An 18,908-nucleotide genomic window follows, 5' to 3' on the forward strand; every position below is an offset into this window, starting at 1 on the left:
CGCAGGTGTTTTGTGTTAGAAGCGAACATCGTCCTCCCACACTACACTCCCGTAGAGGAAGGTAGGTTGTACGGTCGCATTATATAATTTCGTCTTGCGGCTAAGATCTTTGCTGAGGAATTACGGCATTAATGCCCTGTCAGTCTTAAGCGTTGTCGGTTTCGCTGAACAAGGAATCCGTTCATCGTAGATAGATAGTTCCGTATACAGTAGCGGTCGCTTCTTGGTAAACAGCACTACTGATAGCAATTTTATTCTGCTGCGCCCAGGTTTTGAGGAGATCTAGTTGTGTCCGCATGCGTAAATCATCTGTGGGATACTGTGGCCAGTTATTAAAACGCGGTATCGCCCGCATACAAACTTGTCGATACGCCTCGTTCTAATGGCAAATCGTTTGGATAAATTTGAAAACCAAGGGGGACAAGACGGAGCCCTGAGGGATTGCAGCAGTGGGACTTTTCATTGCAAATTGTTTGCCCTGTATCTGGACGAAAAGTTGCCTGTCATGCAAGTAGCTATCCAAAAGTTTAAGGTAAAGAGTCCTCTATTGCAGTATTCAGCAGCAGCTTCTCTAAGAATTTATGACGCCAACTTCATCATAATTATTTTCTAAATCAGTAAAGGCTCCTATCGTCGAATAAAAGTGGTTGAATTTCGTCCACACAGATTACATTATCCGGAGAAATTGGAGCTCCCTCGACAGTCTTGCCTGAAAACCAAATTGTTCCGATCGGATAAAGTTATGTTGTTCCAATCGATCCGTTATCCTGTTGAAGGGGGACCGTTCCAATATCTTCGCCAGCGTCGGCAGTAAACTGATCGGACGGTAATAATATTATCGGTTAATGAATTGTCTTTCAGAGGTTTCGGAACAGGAGCGACTTTCGCTAATTTCTACGCCTGAGTGACGTAGATGAGTGAAAGACAACTATTAATGATTCTAGTCACTTATACGACAGGTTTACTGGGCATGTATTTCAGTTACATTATCCCAAAAAAATCCTGTCCAGGTGAGTTGTTCTTCCTCTCAATGATGACCTTTCTTATTTCTTGTGGTGTCCTGAGCAATGGTCGATCCTAGAGTGGTCTGCGTTGAAAGTCGGCTACTACACTCATGCTCATAAATTAACAATAATGCTGCTACATGGTGAAACAACGCTCTGGTGGGCGGTTTGAGGGTTTAAATCACCTCTGGGTATGACCATGCGGTGCATTTGACCTGCGGTCGTCGCACGGTGGCGCTGGCAGTAGTCCACATACGCAGAGGTGTATTGGTGCATGTCAGAGTACGGTGCAGCGATTAAGTCCGCAGACGTTTTCAGCCGTACTAATGGTGACTGTGTGTTGAAAATTGGAACAGTTGTCTCCAGACACACAGTCTACAGACGAATGAGCAGTCATGGTTTATTCGCCCAGAGACGTGCAAGGTGCGTTCCACTAACCCCTCATCACAGGAGAGCCCGTAAAGCCTGGTGTCAAGAACACAGTATATGGTCATTGGAACAGTGGTCCCAGGTTATGAACAATGATTCTCAGGCCTGAACCAGATACCAACCCCTTAATGCCCTTGAAAGGGACGTGTATGGAGGTCGTGGTTTGATGGTGTGTGGTGGGATTATGATTGGTGCACGTACACCCCTGCATGCCTTTGACAGAGGAACTGTAACGGGTCAGGTGTATCGGGATGTCATTTTGCACCAGTTGCGCCTTTTCAGGTGTGCAGTAGGTCCCACCTTCCTCCTGATGGACGATAGCGCACGGCCCCACCGAGCTGCCATCGTGGAAGAGTACCTTCAAACAGAAGATATCAGGCGAATGAAGTGGCCTGCCTGTTCTCCAGACCTAAGCCCCATCGAACATGTCTGGGATGTTCTCGGTCGACGTATCGCTGCACGTCTTCGAACCCATAGGACACTTCAGGAGCTCCGACAGGCACTGGTCCAAAAATGGGAGGCTATACCCCAGCAGCTGCTCGATTACCTGATCCAGTGCATGCCAACCCGTTGTGCGGCCTGTGTACGTGTGCATGGTGATCATATCCCATACTGATGTCGGGGTACATGGGCAGGAAACAGTGGCGTTTTGTAGCACATGTGTTTCGGGACGGTTTTCTCAACTTATCACCAATACCGTGGAATTACAGATCTGTGTGTTGTGTGTTCCCTATGTGCCTATGCTATTAGCACCAGTTTTGTGTAGTGCCACGTTGTGTGGCACCACATTCTGCAATTATCCTTAATTTATGAGCATGACTGTAGTTGTGCTAGCTGTTCTTCTTCCTGCCGTATCTGCTGGTTATGCCTGGCTGGAGGCTGTGGAGTCTGCATCTGCTGGTCGTAAACAGTAGCGTAGCGCTCAGTCTTGGTGAAGGGGTGATAGGTGATCTCGTCTGGTCCTTGTGTCGCTCACTTGGGGGAGGGGGGACGGGGAGGGGATGGTTGTCGCAGCCACCGGACGAGTTGCTCCTCCTCTGTCGTAACGAGCAAAAAGTGGGCTAATTGGGGATGCATCCGCGGGGTGGCCTATATCCGCGTTATCGGCTCAGTCCATGTTACACACTGGTCCCCCCTCTTGCGGCCGGCAGCGGTGACTTTCCTGCTGGCAACTTGCATCACCTCTGCCTCACCACTGCGAACGACATTGCCTGCAGCTGGGATACTAAAAGCATGACCCCTTTAATTGGCGCATAGGGCCAATAACTGCCAGGTTCATGCCGATGCCAGCGAGGGAGGTAGGAGGCGTAGTGAAGCTCTTCACCAAGGGATGCACGATCACTTCTGGAACAGCCAGCGCCAATGGCCTGACAGAGTTCTGCGGAGGTGGCTAGGTGGCAGTGTTTCGAAGGCTGATGGCTGAGATGGTACAGCTGGGTCTATGAGGGCCTTTGTTGTGGGAACGTTTCCAAGTCCATGGGTTCCCATTCCCTAGCCCATTGTGTGCTTATGAGTGGAGTAGTGGGGGTGCAGATTATAGCACTGCGTGGGCGGCGTAGGCGGCACTGGGGTATGGCTGGCACATCGTGGCGCTGCGTGGGTGGCAGGTCACTAGGTCCGAGGTGGCAGTAGTGGGGCAGGTGTTTGTGCATGCAGCCACGGTGGGAGCTGGTTTAGGTGGAGGATCGTGAGCTTGTGACTGGCCATCACGCCAAACAGTTGACGCCGCCTGTGGCCCCCTTAAGTGGAACCCAGACTCTGGCCAAACGTGTGCTCCCAGTTGAAGGCACTCCGCGTACAGGCAGACATGTAATTAGAAAGGGAACGCTGCATGAGGTGCAGGAGGTCTAGCAGTGTTCGGTGTCTGCACTCTTCCAATATTTCAACCACACTGGTACCATCGATGTTGGCGAACCTATATGTGACGAGGCAGCTGTTCAGGCTTCCTCGTTCTGCATCGTCAGTAATACCGCGCGCATTTGTGTTTTCAGCGTCCTGACTATTCACTCCGCCTTTGCGTTCGAGACCGGATGGAAGGGGGCAGTTGTCAGTATGGCGAGAGAAGGCCTTGAGTTTCCATTGTAAACATTGTAGGGACGGCACGTATTGTATTGTTGGTGATAGATGGCGGCGTATCTCTCACAAAAGGGAAGTCTGAGAGACTGTCCACCACGAAACGGCCTGGCAAAATCGACGTGCATTTTTATCCACAGGTGGTCTTTGCGTGGTCATCAAGACAAATGCTGTGATCGATTTGCCTAGATCAGGGACCAGGGATGCAAAGAACAACTGCAGTGTCAATACTGGGATAATATGTTGTTGTTGTTGTGATCTTCAGTCCTGAGACTGGTTTGATGCAGCTCTCCATGCTACTCTATCCTGTGCAAGCTTCTTCATCTCCCCGTACCTACTGCAGCCTACATCCTTCTGAATCTGCTTAGTGTATTCATCTCTTGGTCTCCCTCTACGATTTTTACCCTCCACGCCGCCCTCAGATACTGAATTGGTGATCCCTCGATGTCTCTGAACATGTCCTACCAACCGATCCCTTCTTCTAGTCAAGTTGTGCCACAAACTCCTCTTCTCCCCAATTCTAATCAGTACCTCCTCATTAGTTATGTGATCTACCCATCTAATCTTCAGCATTCTTCTGTAGCACCACGTTTCATAAGCTTCTATTCTCTTCTTGTCTTAACTATTTATTGTCCACGTTACACTTCCATACATGGCTACACCCCACACAAATACTTTCAGAAATGACTTCCTGACATTTAAATCTATACTCGATGTTAACAAATTTTTCTTCTTCAGAAACGCTTTCCTTGCCATTGTCAGTCTACATTTTATATCCTCTCTACTTCGACCATCATCAGTTATTTTGCTCCCCAAATAGCAAAACTCATTTACTACTTTAATTGTCTCATTTCCTAATCTAATTCCCTCAGCATCACCCGACTTACTTCGACTACATTCAATTATCCTCGTTTTGCTTTTGTTGATGTTCATCTTATACCCTCCTTTCAAGACATTGTCCATTCCGTTCAACTGCTCTTCAAAGTCCTTTGCTGTCTCTGACAGAATTACAATGTCATCGGCTAACCTCAAAGTTTTTATTTCTTCTCCATGGATTTTAATGCCTACTCCGAACTTTTCTTTTGTTTCCTTTACTGCTTGCTCAATATACAGATTGAATAACATTGGGGATAGGCTACAACCCTGTCTCATTCCCTTCCCAACCACTGCTTCCCTTTTATATCCGTCGACTCTTATAACTGCCATCTGCTTTCTGTACAATAATATACTGGGTGGTTATAATTAAACTTTCGCTTCTTGAGAGGGCTCCCACGAAAATCGGCTGATCGTAGGACAGTGAAAATTTGTCGAAATATTTCGAAGGACATGCGAAAGAGAAATAACGAATAAACCATTAAAAAACGCATTTTAATTTCCGTATAAGAGTGTAACATTTGTTAACTGCGTACACTGTTCATCTTCCAGATTACAAACGTTGCTCATTGTGACGACCATCTGCATCCATGACAGCCTGGAACCGAGCTAGAGATACAATTACATAACTGTTTGCAGCACTTCTCGGACGTTGGGCCATGAAATGTTCAGCGGTCCTGACATACGAGGGCTATCCACAAAGTACATTACGTTTTGGAATTAAAAATAAATAAAGTATTGGAATTTTTTTTATTATATACAGATGAAAGCCACTCTTAAATACTACTTTTCTACATAGTTGCCATTTAAATTAAGGCACTTATCGTAGCTATGGACGAGCTTGGAAATTCCTTCGTCGTAAAATTCGGCCGCCTGCGTCGTCATCAAAACGCTGCATAGCCAACCACTTCTTCATAGCTGGGAATAAGTGGAAGCCGCTCGGTGCCAGGTCGGGACTGTACGGCGGATGAGGAAACAACTCCCACTTGAAAGATTCGAGAACTTCACGAGTGACATTTGCCGTGTGGGCCCGGGCGTTGTCGTGAATCAGCAAGATCTTTGAGCCCAACTTTCCCCTGAGCTTGTTTTGTATTGCTCTTCTGAGGTTGTGCAGAGTTTGACAATACCTTTGAGAGTTTATTGTAGTGCCTCTTTCCAGGAAATCCACAAAAATCACACCTTTTCTGTCCCAAAAGAGGTAACCACTTGGTTGAAGGCGCAGGCGGCCGAATTTTACGACGAAGGAATTTCCAAGCTCGTCCATCGCTACGATAAGTGCCTTAATTTAAATGGCAACTATGTAGAAAAGTAGTATTTAAGTGTGGCTTTCATCTGTATATAATAAAAAAATTTCCAATACTTTATTTATTTTTAGTTCCAAAACGTAATGTACTTTGTGGATAGCCACTGCTTCAAAATCGCACGTTGCATCCGGCATTCTCAGCAATGGCAACAGTGACTTCAACAATTTGTGGCGCCGTTCGCCATCGGCCTGTCCCAGGAGCAATTCCAAAATCGCCATTTAATTCGAACTTCTGATTTCTGAAACATGTTGTTCAACACCGGTACAGAAAAAGGGCCACTCCGTGTTTCCTTAAAACGACGGTATTCTCGAAGAGCAGCAGGACAGTTGCTATTGTTTTGATAAAACAGCTTTATGAGTAAAGCCCTGCTCACGTTGTCCAGATTCGTGTCGACTGTCTGCAGCTGTAATGCACACTACGTCGCCGAACCAGTTCGTATTCGTAGTAGCTGAAGGATGCGAGCCCATGGTGAAGCCAGAATGATGACCCTGCATGCAGAATCGCCTGGCTACTGTTAAGACGCCGCCTGTTGCACTGATATTGTGACATATCGCAAAAGAGTTACGAAATGTCAAGTTCTCTTATATGTTCTAGGGAGCCCAACTGCACCGCTTAAGGGGGGTAGGACGTCAAACGGGCCGACTTGGAGCAGGAGAGGCACCACACGACATTTTAATTTCCCCTGTCTATACTTTTACAAATAAATTCATAAAACTTTGTCAACACGACCAGGAAGGATTCAGGATTCAAACTCATAGCAATGTAAGTTCAAAAGTATAACAAAATAAATTTTTTTACGTGTGAAAGTTCATCATTTTTTCACTTACTATTGGCTGCATTTGTTGCTATAGGTACACTTTTCTTTACAAGTAAGAGAGATTCTTCGATGAATTTTGCACAGCATACAAACCATACTTACAGGTGTATGAAACTCTAGAATTTATTTAATTAATGAAAAAATGAATGAGCTGTTACATTTTAAACTTCATGTTTAGAAAAAACTCAAATTTTATGGTTAATTATCTCAATTTTAGCACAGTTTTTAATAGATTTGGAACATTCTAGAGTTTCATACACCTATAAGTATGGTTTGTATGCTGTGCAAAATTCATCGAAGATTGGTTGGTTGGTTGGTTTGGGGAAGGAGACCAGACAGCGTGGTCATCGGTCTCATGGGATTAGGGAAGGATGGGGAAGGAAGTCGGCCGTGCCCTTTCAGAGGAACCATCCCGGCATTTGCCTGGAGCGATTTAGGGAAATCACGGAAAACCTAAATCAGGATGGCCGGACGCGGGATTGAACCGTCGTCCTTCCGAATGCGAGTCCAGTGTGCTAACCACTGCGCCACCTCGCTCGGTTCCATCGAAGAATCTCTCTTACTTATGAAGAAAAGTGTACCTATGCAATGAATGCAGCCAATAGTAAGCGAAAAAAATGATGACATTTCACATGTAAAAAAAAAAGAATATTTTGTTATATTTTTGGACTTCCACTGCTTTGGGCGTGAATCCTAAACACTTCCTGGTCATGCTGAGAAAGTTTTATGAATTTATTTGTAAAAGTATAGACAGTGGAAATTAAAATGTCCTCTGGTGCCTCTCCTGCTCCAAGTCGGCCAGTTCGACGTCCTACCCCCCTTAAAAGCTTAGCGCAGCAGTGCACCGCGGGTCAGTAATGCGGCGACCTCACGTGCTGTCAGTGGGATCTCGTCCGGGGTTTGTAGTTGGTGCTGGCCATCGAACTCAACGTCACGGCCAGTGGGAAAGCACGACAGCGTGTCTGCATTAGCAAACTGGGCGGTGGAGCGGATTTCGCAATTGTAAACTCTCAGAGACAACTCTCACCTAACAAGGCAGTGCCCTGTCTTTTCCAGGGGCTTGTAATTTTCTGCCTTCCAAATACAGATGAAATGAAATATGGGCGAGCAGCTTCCGGCGGGTAGACCTGATCGCCTGGTGCAAGTCTTCTGAGGTGGCGCCACTTCTGCGACTTGCGCGTCGATGAGGATGAAATGATGATGATGTAGACGACACAATACCCAGTCTCTGAGCGGAGAAAATCTTCAACCCAGCCGGGAATCGAACCCGGGCCCCGCGGCATGAGAAGCCGGCGCGATGTACACTCAGTTACTCTGGCGGACTCAAATACAGATGAAAGTTCTTCACGCTGTAAGTTATTGCTAAAGCCTTATTTTCAAAGTGGGAGTAGTTTCATTGCACTGTTGTTAATGTTTTAGAGCACTAGGCAGTTCGTCTTTTGCATCGTCCGACATTCTATGGACAGAACTACCCCAATCCTGTAGCGTGATCTCCAAGTCGCAAACGTTAACAGCAAACACGGCGTATAAATGCACTGACTCAGTTAATCAGTCCTTGTATTCTATGATAATCAGGTTCCATCTTTTCGTGTGCGTTCCCGCTTACTCTTCGCAGTACGTGAAGTGCACTCCACATAAAAAAATGCAACATGATTATCATAATTGTTGGATGTGAAGTCCGCCAGTTGTGCAAAACACCGTTTTCTCTCAGTACCCAAACATGTTTCGGCACCACTGTGCCATCATCAGTGGGTTTTCGTTTTTTTATTTATTCTGCAGTGTGATCATTTTTGTTAAATGATTATAAAATTGTGTGCATGTTTAGTTCAAACAACAGATCGTTTCTTTTTGTGAATACCTTTACATTTGGTGTGCAAGAATTTTCTGGATCACTTGTGTGTTAATTACTACAGGTAGCTTGTCATTTGCAACCAAACGATGTTGATGAGAATTTTTTTTTTTGCTGGGAGTTAACCTATCTTCTAGAATGTAAACATCTCGAAAAACTGAATTACATGCCAGAAGATAGGTTAACTCCCAGCAAAAAAAAATTCTCATCAACATCGTTTGGTTTCAGATGACAAGCTACCTGTAGTAATTAACACACAAGTGATCCAGAAAATTCATGCACACCAAATGTAAAGGTTTTCACAAAAAGAAACGATCTGTTGTTTGAACTAAACATGCACACAATTTTATAATCATTTAACAAAAATGATCACACTGCAGAATAAATAAAAAAACGAAAAGCCACTGATGATGTCACAGTGGTGCCGAAACATGTTTGGGTACTGAGAAAAAACGGTGTTTTGCACAACTGGCGGACCTCACATCCAACAATTTTAACTGCAAACACGGCCAATACAAGGAGCTGCAAACCAAAATGATGGATATGATTATCATAGTTTACGAAGATTGATTAATTGCACTTTACTGCTTTCTATGCAGGGTTATTCAAAAAGATGGACCCAATTTAATTGATTTATATTTCATAATGTTTAAATTGTGCATGAACAATCTACATACCAATGAAAGAAGGAATTACATAGATTTTTTAAACACAGGTTATAAATATTCAATGTTCCCCCCATCCCACTTCCTGCACGTCAAACTCGTCCCACAAGTGAAGAAGCATGCCTTGTGATACGGAGCTCGCCACAGCAGTAATTTGGTTCCACACGTCGGCCATAACTGTAGGTAGAGGTGGGACGTAACAGTCTCCTTAACATAGCCGTAGAAGAAAAGGTCAGAGGACGTGAGATCAGGAGGTTTCGGTGGCAAGAAGTGTAGGGCTAGGCCTTGATTTCCCATGCGACCTACCCTCACCGAGGAAGGGATTGATTTAAAAAAGCGCCAGTGGGGCGGAGCTCCACCCTGTTAGAAAATGAAATCTTGTGAATCTTCGGTTGAGGAATAAGCCATTGTTCCAGCATGTCCGTTATTTCACTTACCGTGCTTTCCGCAAAAAAGAATGATCCATAAATTTTTGTCCTTGATAAGGCACAGAACACGTTTACCTTCACCTAGTCTGTCTCAAGCTGTAACGTAAGGGGATTTTGTGGACCAAATATGACCATTTCTGTAGCAGCGTCGCCGTTTTCCTCGCCCTAGAGGCCGCAACTATCACCGCCCTACCGACCGTTTGCACAACCAGTGTGTTAACAAAACAAAACTATGGATCTTCGTCTTCCCTTCGGTATGTAGACTGTTCATGTCTCATTTATATGTCGAGAAATGCAAATCAGTTAAACTGCGTCCGTCTGTTTGCATAACCCTGCATTATGCTTTTTAACATTGACCTCAGTGTTACAGGAAAACCCTTTATTTTAGTTGACGCTACACGAAGAATGCTGCCACGTCATTCCTAACGAACAGAAATATTCAGACGTGAAAGCAACTTGGGCATACTCCAAGGGAGTAAGAACTGTTGCTTCTCGCAGTTTACATGTAAATGACCTTGTGGATAGTCTTGCAACTTCTGTGAGGCTTCTCGCGGATGATGATGTCGTATACAGGTAAGTCGTAACGCTATAAAATTGTAGAGAATTCCAGGGAAGCCCGTCGAGGATCGCCTGTGCACGATTTAGTAGTTCATCCTGAACATAAAGAAATTTAACGTATTGCGCATAAACAGACAGAAAGACACATTATGTTTGATTATAATATTGCAAACTAATCATTCTAAGCAGTCGCATACATAAAATAGCTGCCAGTAAGCCTACTGGGCGTTTTAAAGTGGAACGTCCACTTACAATTAATTGAGGATAAGGCAGATACCAGACTGACAAGGGACCCCTTGCGTGTGGGGTCGCAAACGGCGATGATGCTTTCGACATTCGACGCACCACATATTGTCTGCCATGCAACCACAATAGGGACTGCTAATGGCAACATGGGGCCGGACTGGAGGTATCCCATGGTGAGCACAGCATGAGGCTACCGAGTGTAGTTGAACTGTTTAGTCGACGAGTAACTCTCAACAGTGCTACTGTGTTGGTGGTGTTGACACAAAACAGAGCAGTGGTAACGATAAACAAGGAAATCATTGCATTATATCTCCAGTAGTTGCTGAAATTGACATTTCGTTAGAAAGGAACTCGAGGAATTTCGCATAGTGGGAAAGAAGTGGCAGATGAATACTAGCGTTTCTGCAAGATGAGTCAGTGAAATGTATGGTGTCGTATACGCTCGACTGCGTGAACAATGTACCTGAGACGCACAATAATGACGATACTTGCTTAATAAGTGAAAGTGATACTGAAACAGGTGTCGAGCCACGTCGTTCATCATCCTCGTCGGACAGGGAGCCACAAATCCCGTCTCCAGTGAAATGTAGTAAAGGACAATCGCGATCCAAGGAGCAGGTACTAAACATAATTAGGCACACGGAAGATCATCTGCAGCGCCGTAAAAAAGAATTATGAAGAGATTTCTAATAAGTCCACAGTAATGTGACAAGTGTAGAGTATAAGAAAAGCTACTGATATTCAAGGGAGGACAAGGCGCACTTGTTACAAAAACTGCTGTTTGCGCGTTTCAAGAACGCTCGAATAATGTCGACGATGTCCATTTTGTGAAGCGTAATACACACAACCCATATAAGGATGTGCATGATAGTGGCCTATTACGTTATGCACATCAAATTCCGCGACATAGATTACAGTGATTTCAAAGGAAGCAGTACATGGTTACACTCCAAACAATACTACATAACTACAGGACGTAAGATAACAAAATTTTAAACAAAGCGTTAACCTGACGATGCTCAGCAAACTGCGGAATCGGCCCGAAAATTTGTAGATGAGATAAACTTATCCCGTCGTTCAGTAATGAATTTGTTTTCAACTCAGACCAATCGGAATTTGAAGAGGAAATGCATATGAAAAGAACAACTGAAATTAGAGGCACCAAAAGAGTTTCATCAAGATCAACTAACATCAATGCCTTAATGCATTCGTATACAATTATGCCGACTGTTAATCTGGGTGGTAGATCGTCTGGAAAGTTATTTACTGTGCTGCGGGAAGTGAGAAGTGCTCTGCCCCCTGCGACTGTTTCTCGTGCGCCTAATCTTGCCAGGAAGGGCTGTAGAGAGTATTTACGTCACAGTGAACAAGAGTGCGAAGATGATCGTAAGAGAACTACGACTATGGTATGAGCACTGCTTATGGCCAGCAACTGGTCAACATAATTCGCTTTTGCTTGATTCCTGGTCTCCATATAAAAGTCACACCCCTTTACAGCCCACTATCCCTCCTAAAAAGTGTGTGACGTTGCAGTTCAAACCACCTGGAACCACTGGACATATTCCGCCTCTAGACGTTTTTTTCCGTGCTTATGAAACATATTAGCTACTGCTACAGTATAGCCAGTTTCGCGATAAGCTCCACGACAAACTGTTTCGCAATTGGTTGCATGCCATTACACTCCACCAGATCTCATCACCTCGTTATACCAATATGATTGTATACGCATTCTTTAAGAGCGGATACCTAGCTGCTAGCTGAACGTCCTGCACCGTTTGTAACTATCAAGGAGGTTAGGTTAGGTTAGGTTACGTTAGGACTTCGATCTTGATGGTGCGGATCTTTGTAATCCACGAGACTCAGAGGGCCATAGACACCGGTTGCCAGGTAGATGGCGTGTTTCTTGACTGCCGCAAGGCGTTCGATACAGTTCCCCACAGTTGTTTAATGAACAAAGTAAGAGCATATGGACCATCAGACTAATTGTGTGATTAGATTGAAGAGTTCCTAGATAACAGAACGCAGCATGTCATTCTCAATGGAGAGAATCTTCCGAAGTAAGAGTGATTTCAGGGATCCCGCAGGGCAGTGTCGTAGGACCGTTACTGTTCGCAATATACATAAATGACCTCGTGGATAACATCGGAAGTTCACTGAGGCTTTTTGCGGATGATGCTGTAGTATATCGAGAGGTTGTAACAATGGAAAAGTGTACTGAAATGCAGGAGGATCTGCAACGAATTGACGAATGGTGCAGGGAATGGCAATTGAATCTCAATGTAGACAAGTGCAATGTGCTGCGAATACGTAGAAAGAAAGATTCTTTATCATTTAGCTACAAAATAGCAGGTCAGCAACTGGAAGCAGTTAATTCCATAAATTATCTAGGAGTAGGCATTACGAGTGATCTACAATGGAGTAACCATATAATTAATCGTCGGTAAAGCAGATGCCAGACTGAGATTCATTGGAAGAATTCTAAGGAAATGCAATTCGAAAACAAAGGAAGTAGGTTACAGTACACTTGTTCGCCCACTGCTTGACTACTGCTCACCGGTGTGGGATCCGTACCAGATAGGGTTGAGAGAGGAGATAGAGAAGATCCAACGGAGAGCAGCGCGCTTCGTTACAGGATCATTTAGTAATCTCGAAAGCGTTACGGAGATGATAGATAAATTCCAGTGGAAGACTCTGCAGGAGAGACGCTCAGTAGCTCGGTACGGGCTTTTGTTGAAGTTTCGAGAACATACCTTCACCGAGGAGTCAAGCAGTATATTGCTCCCTCCTACGTATATCTCGCGAAGAGACCATTAGGACAAAATCAGAGAGATTAGAGTCCACACAAAGGCATACCCACAATCTTTCTTTCCACGAACAATACGAGACTGGAATAGAAAGGAGAACCGATAGAGGTACTCAAGGTACCCTCCGCCACACACCGTCAGGTGGCTTGCGGAGTACAGATGTAGATGTAGATTTAGAATCACTGTGTCGCGCCATTTTTCATTCGGTGTTCACGGTGCAAGTTAATGGTTTGTCTTCAACATTTCTGGAATGTCGACAATGTCGATTTCGCGAAGCGTAATACATACACCCCATATAAGATTGATCTTTGCACCTCCTGGATACTCATTTTCTGTCACAGTCGTGATGGCCAGTCATTAGCAGCTAATATTTTTTCCTGTCATAACTGTTAACACAACACTTTCAAATCAGCCTTACTAAAACTGAACTTACGACCTCGCATTCAAGGGGTTACTTGTGAGATCCATTGGAAGCATCCGCAGGAGATGTAGTCCATTCACGAAGGAGGCAGCTTACAAAAACCTCATTCGAGCCATGTTTGAATATTGCTCATCAGTTTAGGATCCACACCAGATGCGACTGATTCAGGAAATAGCGAATATCCAAAGAACAGCAGCGCGTTTTGTCACAGCTTCATCTAGTAAGCAAGAAATCGTCATGGATATGCTCATTCAACTCCAATGGCAGATGCTACAAGAGAGTGGTTGTGTATCACGGTTTTGTGTACTGTTGATATTCTAGAGCGTAAGTTCCTGTGAGAGTCGAGCGTTATGTTTCTTCCATGTACGTACGAGGGTCACTTCAGAAGTTCTTTACACTGTGCTACCGTTATGGTCAGCTTGAAATTCATGTCAGTTGTGAGCTTGGCCTTAGGCGTTGATGGTTCGCGTGGCTGTGTCGTGAATAATTCAGTTTTAAAATGGAAGATGAAATTGAGTGAGGTTGGATTACACGTAGTAACCAGCGTTCCTACATCAAAATCGAATCCCTACGTGGAAAGAATCCAACTGAAATTTACAACGCTTTGAGAGAGATGTGTAGTGGACCTTAGCACAGTATGATGGTGGTCTGCTTGTTTCCGTGAAGGTCGGGTGAGCACTGAGGGCAACCCAAGAAGTGGAAGGCCATCAACTGCAACGGTCTACACCTCTCAGGTTACTGTTAATGACATTTTGAGAGAGGACCGACGAAAAACATGTGAGCAAATTGTGTATGAGACCAGAATGTCTTTCACTTCAGTTTACAGAATCAGAACTGAAAAGTTAACGATGAAAAAAGTTGCTGCCAAATGGGTTTCACATAATTTGAGTGAAAAGCAGAAAGCAGGTCACAAAAGAATCGCAGAAGAGTTGTTTGAACGTTATCGAAGAGAAGGAGAACAGTTTGTGAAAAGGATTGTTGCACTTCGCGAAGCCTGGCTACTATATTTTGAGCCAAAACTGAAGTGTCAGTCGTCACATGGGGAAGTTCCGACTCTCCACGCCAGGAAAAGTTCCACCGCCAACAATCAAAGGTGAAAATGATGATGATCTTTGCGTATGACATGAATGCTTGATAAACAGAGTGCCCAGGGGATGTCTTTACAGGCGCGTACTACGAACCGCTTCTGCAAAATGTTTTTGCCCGAAAATTCGTCAAAGAAGGCCTGCTTGCAGGTGATGTCCTCATTTTGTACACTATGTAAAACCGCGTATTGCCCTACAAGTGAGAGAAACGATCGACAAATACGGATGGAAAATATTTCCCATCCATATTTCCCCTCCCACCATACAATCCTGATATGAGCCCACCACACTTTGATTTGTTCCCCAAATAGAAGGAGCAAGTCTATGGAAAACGTTTTGACACAACTGATGAAGCCTCCAGTGGGATGACCCAAGTAATCAGACAGCTCAACAATGAAGGCGCCCTATACGGAATACAGAAGTTAGAAAAACTTGGGAAGCTGTCGCAAGCAAGAATGGAGATGGTATGGAATGCCTGTGAAAATACTTTCTTCGGTTCTGTCTTACAGCGCGCATAACTTTTCAAATTAAGCTCGTATAGCTTGCGAAAAGATAATGGAGGCTAAAATCAGAGAGACTGGAGTCCACAACGAGGATTAGTAAACATTATTCCCCAGCACCATTCGTGAATGGAACAGGAAAGGTGGGGGAAGTGACACTGGTACAGAGCGTACTCTCCGTCTCACACCGTAATGTGGCTGTTGGAATATAGACGTCGATACAGATGTAGGAATAGTCTGTTCTAAATTATTTTATAACATCCAGAGATGATCAGATAATCGAAATCGTTGGTTAATACAGAATTATTTCATTATTGTTATTATTTATATACGAGGGACGTTTGAAAAGTCCGTGCAAAGTCCAAGAGATGGCAAAACCGGCGAGTATCGAGGTCATGTTTAGTTAGTAGCATCTTTGGAAAGAACGCACACCAAGTTTGAGCCATATTGGTCTATATCTTTGTGTTTGGCATTCGTATGAATCAAGGAAGTCGAGTGATTGCCAAAAAAATGGACGAAAAATAATTTCGTGTGGTAATTAAATATTACTTTATGAAAGGCAAAACGCCTCATGAGACTAAAGAGAAGCTTGATAAACACTACGGTGGCTCTGCACCTTCGGTTGCAACAGTTTATAAGTGGTTTCAAAATTCTCGGATTGGCCATATGGACACAAGTGATGCTGAACGTTCTGGGCGCCCTGTGGAGGTTACGACTGCAGAAATCATTGATAAAATCCATGATATGGCGATGGATGACAGATCAGTTAAGGTGCGTGAGATTGATAGTGCTGTGGGCATCTCGAATGAATGGGTACATAATTTTTGCATAAACATTTGGACATGAGAAAGCTATCCGTAAGATGGGTTCCGCGATTGCTCACGCTTGACCAAAAATGGAATCATGCGAAGTGTTGCAAGGATGGTTTGCAGCTGTTCAGGAAGAATCCGCAGGACTTTAAGCGTCGTTTCGTCACTATGGATGAAACATGGATACATTACTATACTCCTGAGACCAAACTACAATCCAAACAATGAGTTACCAAGGGAGAATCGGCACAAAAAAAAGGCGAAGACCATTCCTTCCGCCGGAAAGGTTATGGCGACTGTCTTTTGTGATTCGCAAGGGATAATCCTCATCGATTATCTGGAAAAGGGTGAAACTATTACAGGTGGATATTATTGATCGTTATTGGACTGTTTGAAAACCGAGCTGCAAGAAAAACGCCGGCGATTGGACCGCAAAAAAGTCCTTTTCTATCATGACAATGCACCAGCACACACCTGAGCAGTTGTGATCGCAAAATTAATGGAAATAGGATTCCAATTCGTTTCACATCCCCCCTATTTTCTAGACGTGGCTCAAAATGGCTCTGAGCACTATGGGTCTTAACATCTGTGGTCATCGGTCCTCTAGAACTTAGAACTACTTAAACCTAACTAACCTAAGGACATCACGCACATCCATGCACGAGGCAGGATTCGAACCTGTGACCGCAGCGGTCACGCTGTTCCAGACTGAAGCGCCTATAGACGTGGCTCCCTCGGACTACTGTTTGTTCCCCAATTTGAAGAAATGGCTGGCGGGACAAAGATTTTATTCAAACGAGGAGGTGATTGCAGCAACTAGTAGCTATTTTGCAGACTTGGACAATTCCTATTATTCGGAAGGTATCGAGAAATTAGAACAGCGTTGGACGAAGTGTATAAGTCTAAAAGGAGACTATATGGAAAAATAGAATAGGTTTACCCCAAATATGTAAGAAGTTTTTATTTTTGCACGGATTTTTCAAATGCCCCTCGTAAAAAGGTGGTGTCTTGTTATTTTGGACACGTCCGGAAGAACAGGCACCACGCAGAATCCACAACTGTGATACCTATTTTGTAAACAGAAGGTGGAGGGGGTGATAAAGGAAAGGGAAGAAATCATTGATATCCGCTGCGTCGGGACTTTATGCTGTATCAGCAGCGACGAATGACAGCTTGGGCAGGACTGGGGTACCAATCCGGCATCTCCCGCTTACTAGGCAGTTGCTTAACCACTACGCCACCCAAACACAGTGTTTACCGCAAATGGGCGGAGCATCTCGGCACGCTCCCCGGCTGATCCTCATTCCCACCCACCACTGCCTATCTTCAGCCCCCGACCATGTCCGCTATGCTCGCTAATTTTAGATTCCCGCTGAAGGTCGAACGTCTATGAACATCCGCAGTGAAGATTCTGGTTTCTTCGTCCATTGAGGCGAATCAAGTATATGAATGCGAGGTATCTGTTCTTTCGGACATATCCGAAGATCCCGGGTTTGAATCGCGATCCGACACAAATTTTCACTCGTCGCCACTGATTCCACGTAAAGTCCCGATGCAGCTGACATTATCGATTCCTTCCCTTTTCTTTCTCACCCTTCCATCTTCAATTTACAAAATTATTGTTATTATTCTAAAATGCATTTTTTTAAATTGCTGCGAGCTATGGAACACTATATACGTGAAATATATTGGAAGGGCAATAAAGATATGCAACAGGGTGAACCTTGTCCGTCGATGGTTAGAGGCACTTTAACCAAAGACATGCGCCTGTTACATTGTTTAGTGCATGCAGTTTGATGTGTGGTTTCAATGTGGGTGCCGCGCTGTACTCACATCCCTCTTCCTGGAGACCATGAAGCGCTTGTCCTTGGAGTAGCCATTCCAGCGACTGTCGCGCTTGTCCGGCTGCACCTGGTAAGCGGTGAACGGGTTGAGCGCCTGGTACGAGTAATCCGGGATGTAGAGGGCGCGTCTGTCCACGGCGTAGTGCGGGCCCAGCGCCGATGAGTAGACGGGGCCTTCCAGCCACTCACCTGCCCCGGCAAAAAATAACACGACAGCGAGATTTAGTCTCACATAGTCTAAAATAAAAATAAAACACTCAGGATTAAAGCGACACTAAGGAAGAACGCTATCAGTTACTTTACACATTTCTTTTTCATCAGTCTTCTGACTGGCTCAGTCCATTCCGCCACAACTTCATCCAATCTCTTCATAGCACCACCTGCACAAGACGTGCTCAGTTGTTATACTGGGTGCGCGAAATGAAACTGGCCCGGAAAATATTTCATGCCCCTTGAAACAGGCAACTGAGCTTGCATTATCCATCCTGACTGCAGACACTATAATTTGGGTTGCCTATCTTAAGCAGCACAAAATATTTTCTGAATAGTTTCATTTTGCCCACTCTGTATATGAGTGACGTTTAATAAACAACATCTATTTTTTTATTGAATGCAGGTATGTTTTATTCAAGATTTCCCAATCTTTTGGTTGCAAAACCCTATTTTTCAGTTTAATCCCCATTCAATGCGATGGCCTCACGCCACCTTACTGGGAGGGCCTTTATGCCTGCATAGTATAAAGGGCTTTCAAAAAGTTTTGTACAGTCGTCTCTAATTGTTTTATTTTTTGCAGGAAGAGAATGAAATTTTTTGTGAACATACTTGGAACATTTAGCAACAAGTTGGTATATAAAAGTGTTTTCTTTTATTTACAGGCGAGCCATAATGGACCGTGAAGTAGATGTGAAGTTCCTCTTCAAGACTGGCGATGACTCTGCCACATCGATTCACAGGAAGTTGCTCCCTGTTTATTGGGTGGAGAGGGGGGGGGGGGGGGGAGAGACACAGTGGATCGCAGCAGTATCCAGCGGCGGTTGCATAGGTCTAAAGAAGGTGATTTCTCTCTACTGGGCAATCCACGATGCGGTAGACCATCGTGTGTGTGATGCGTGATGTGAATAAGGAGACCAGTGATCAAATCATCCAAAATGACAGATGTGTGATGACACGATAGCCTGCTTAAGTGACTCGTTCGTCAT

At 44.5% G+C, this 18,908-nt stretch overlaps 1 protein-coding gene across 2 annotated transcripts in view; it reads right to left on the reverse strand.

Moving 5' to 3' along the window:
- Positions 1-18,908, reverse strand: part of LOC124595633 — a 267,034-nt gene that overhangs the window by 38,920 nt on the left and 209,206 nt on the right. For both annotated transcript variants that reach the window (XM_047134458.1, XM_047134457.1), the window contains exon 7: positions 17,699-17,898. In XM_047134458.1, the coding sequence (XP_046990414.1) occupies positions 17,699-17,898 (200 nt within the window). The remainder of the gene's footprint in view (positions 1-17,698; positions 17,899-18,908) is intronic.

The sequence above is a fragment of the Schistocerca americana genome, chromosome 2 (genome assembly GCF_021461395.2).
Source record: "Schistocerca americana isolate TAMUIC-IGC-003095 chromosome 2, iqSchAmer2.1, whole genome shotgun sequence".
NCBI classification, from domain to species: Eukaryota; Metazoa; Arthropoda; class Insecta; order Orthoptera; family Acrididae; genus Schistocerca; species Schistocerca americana.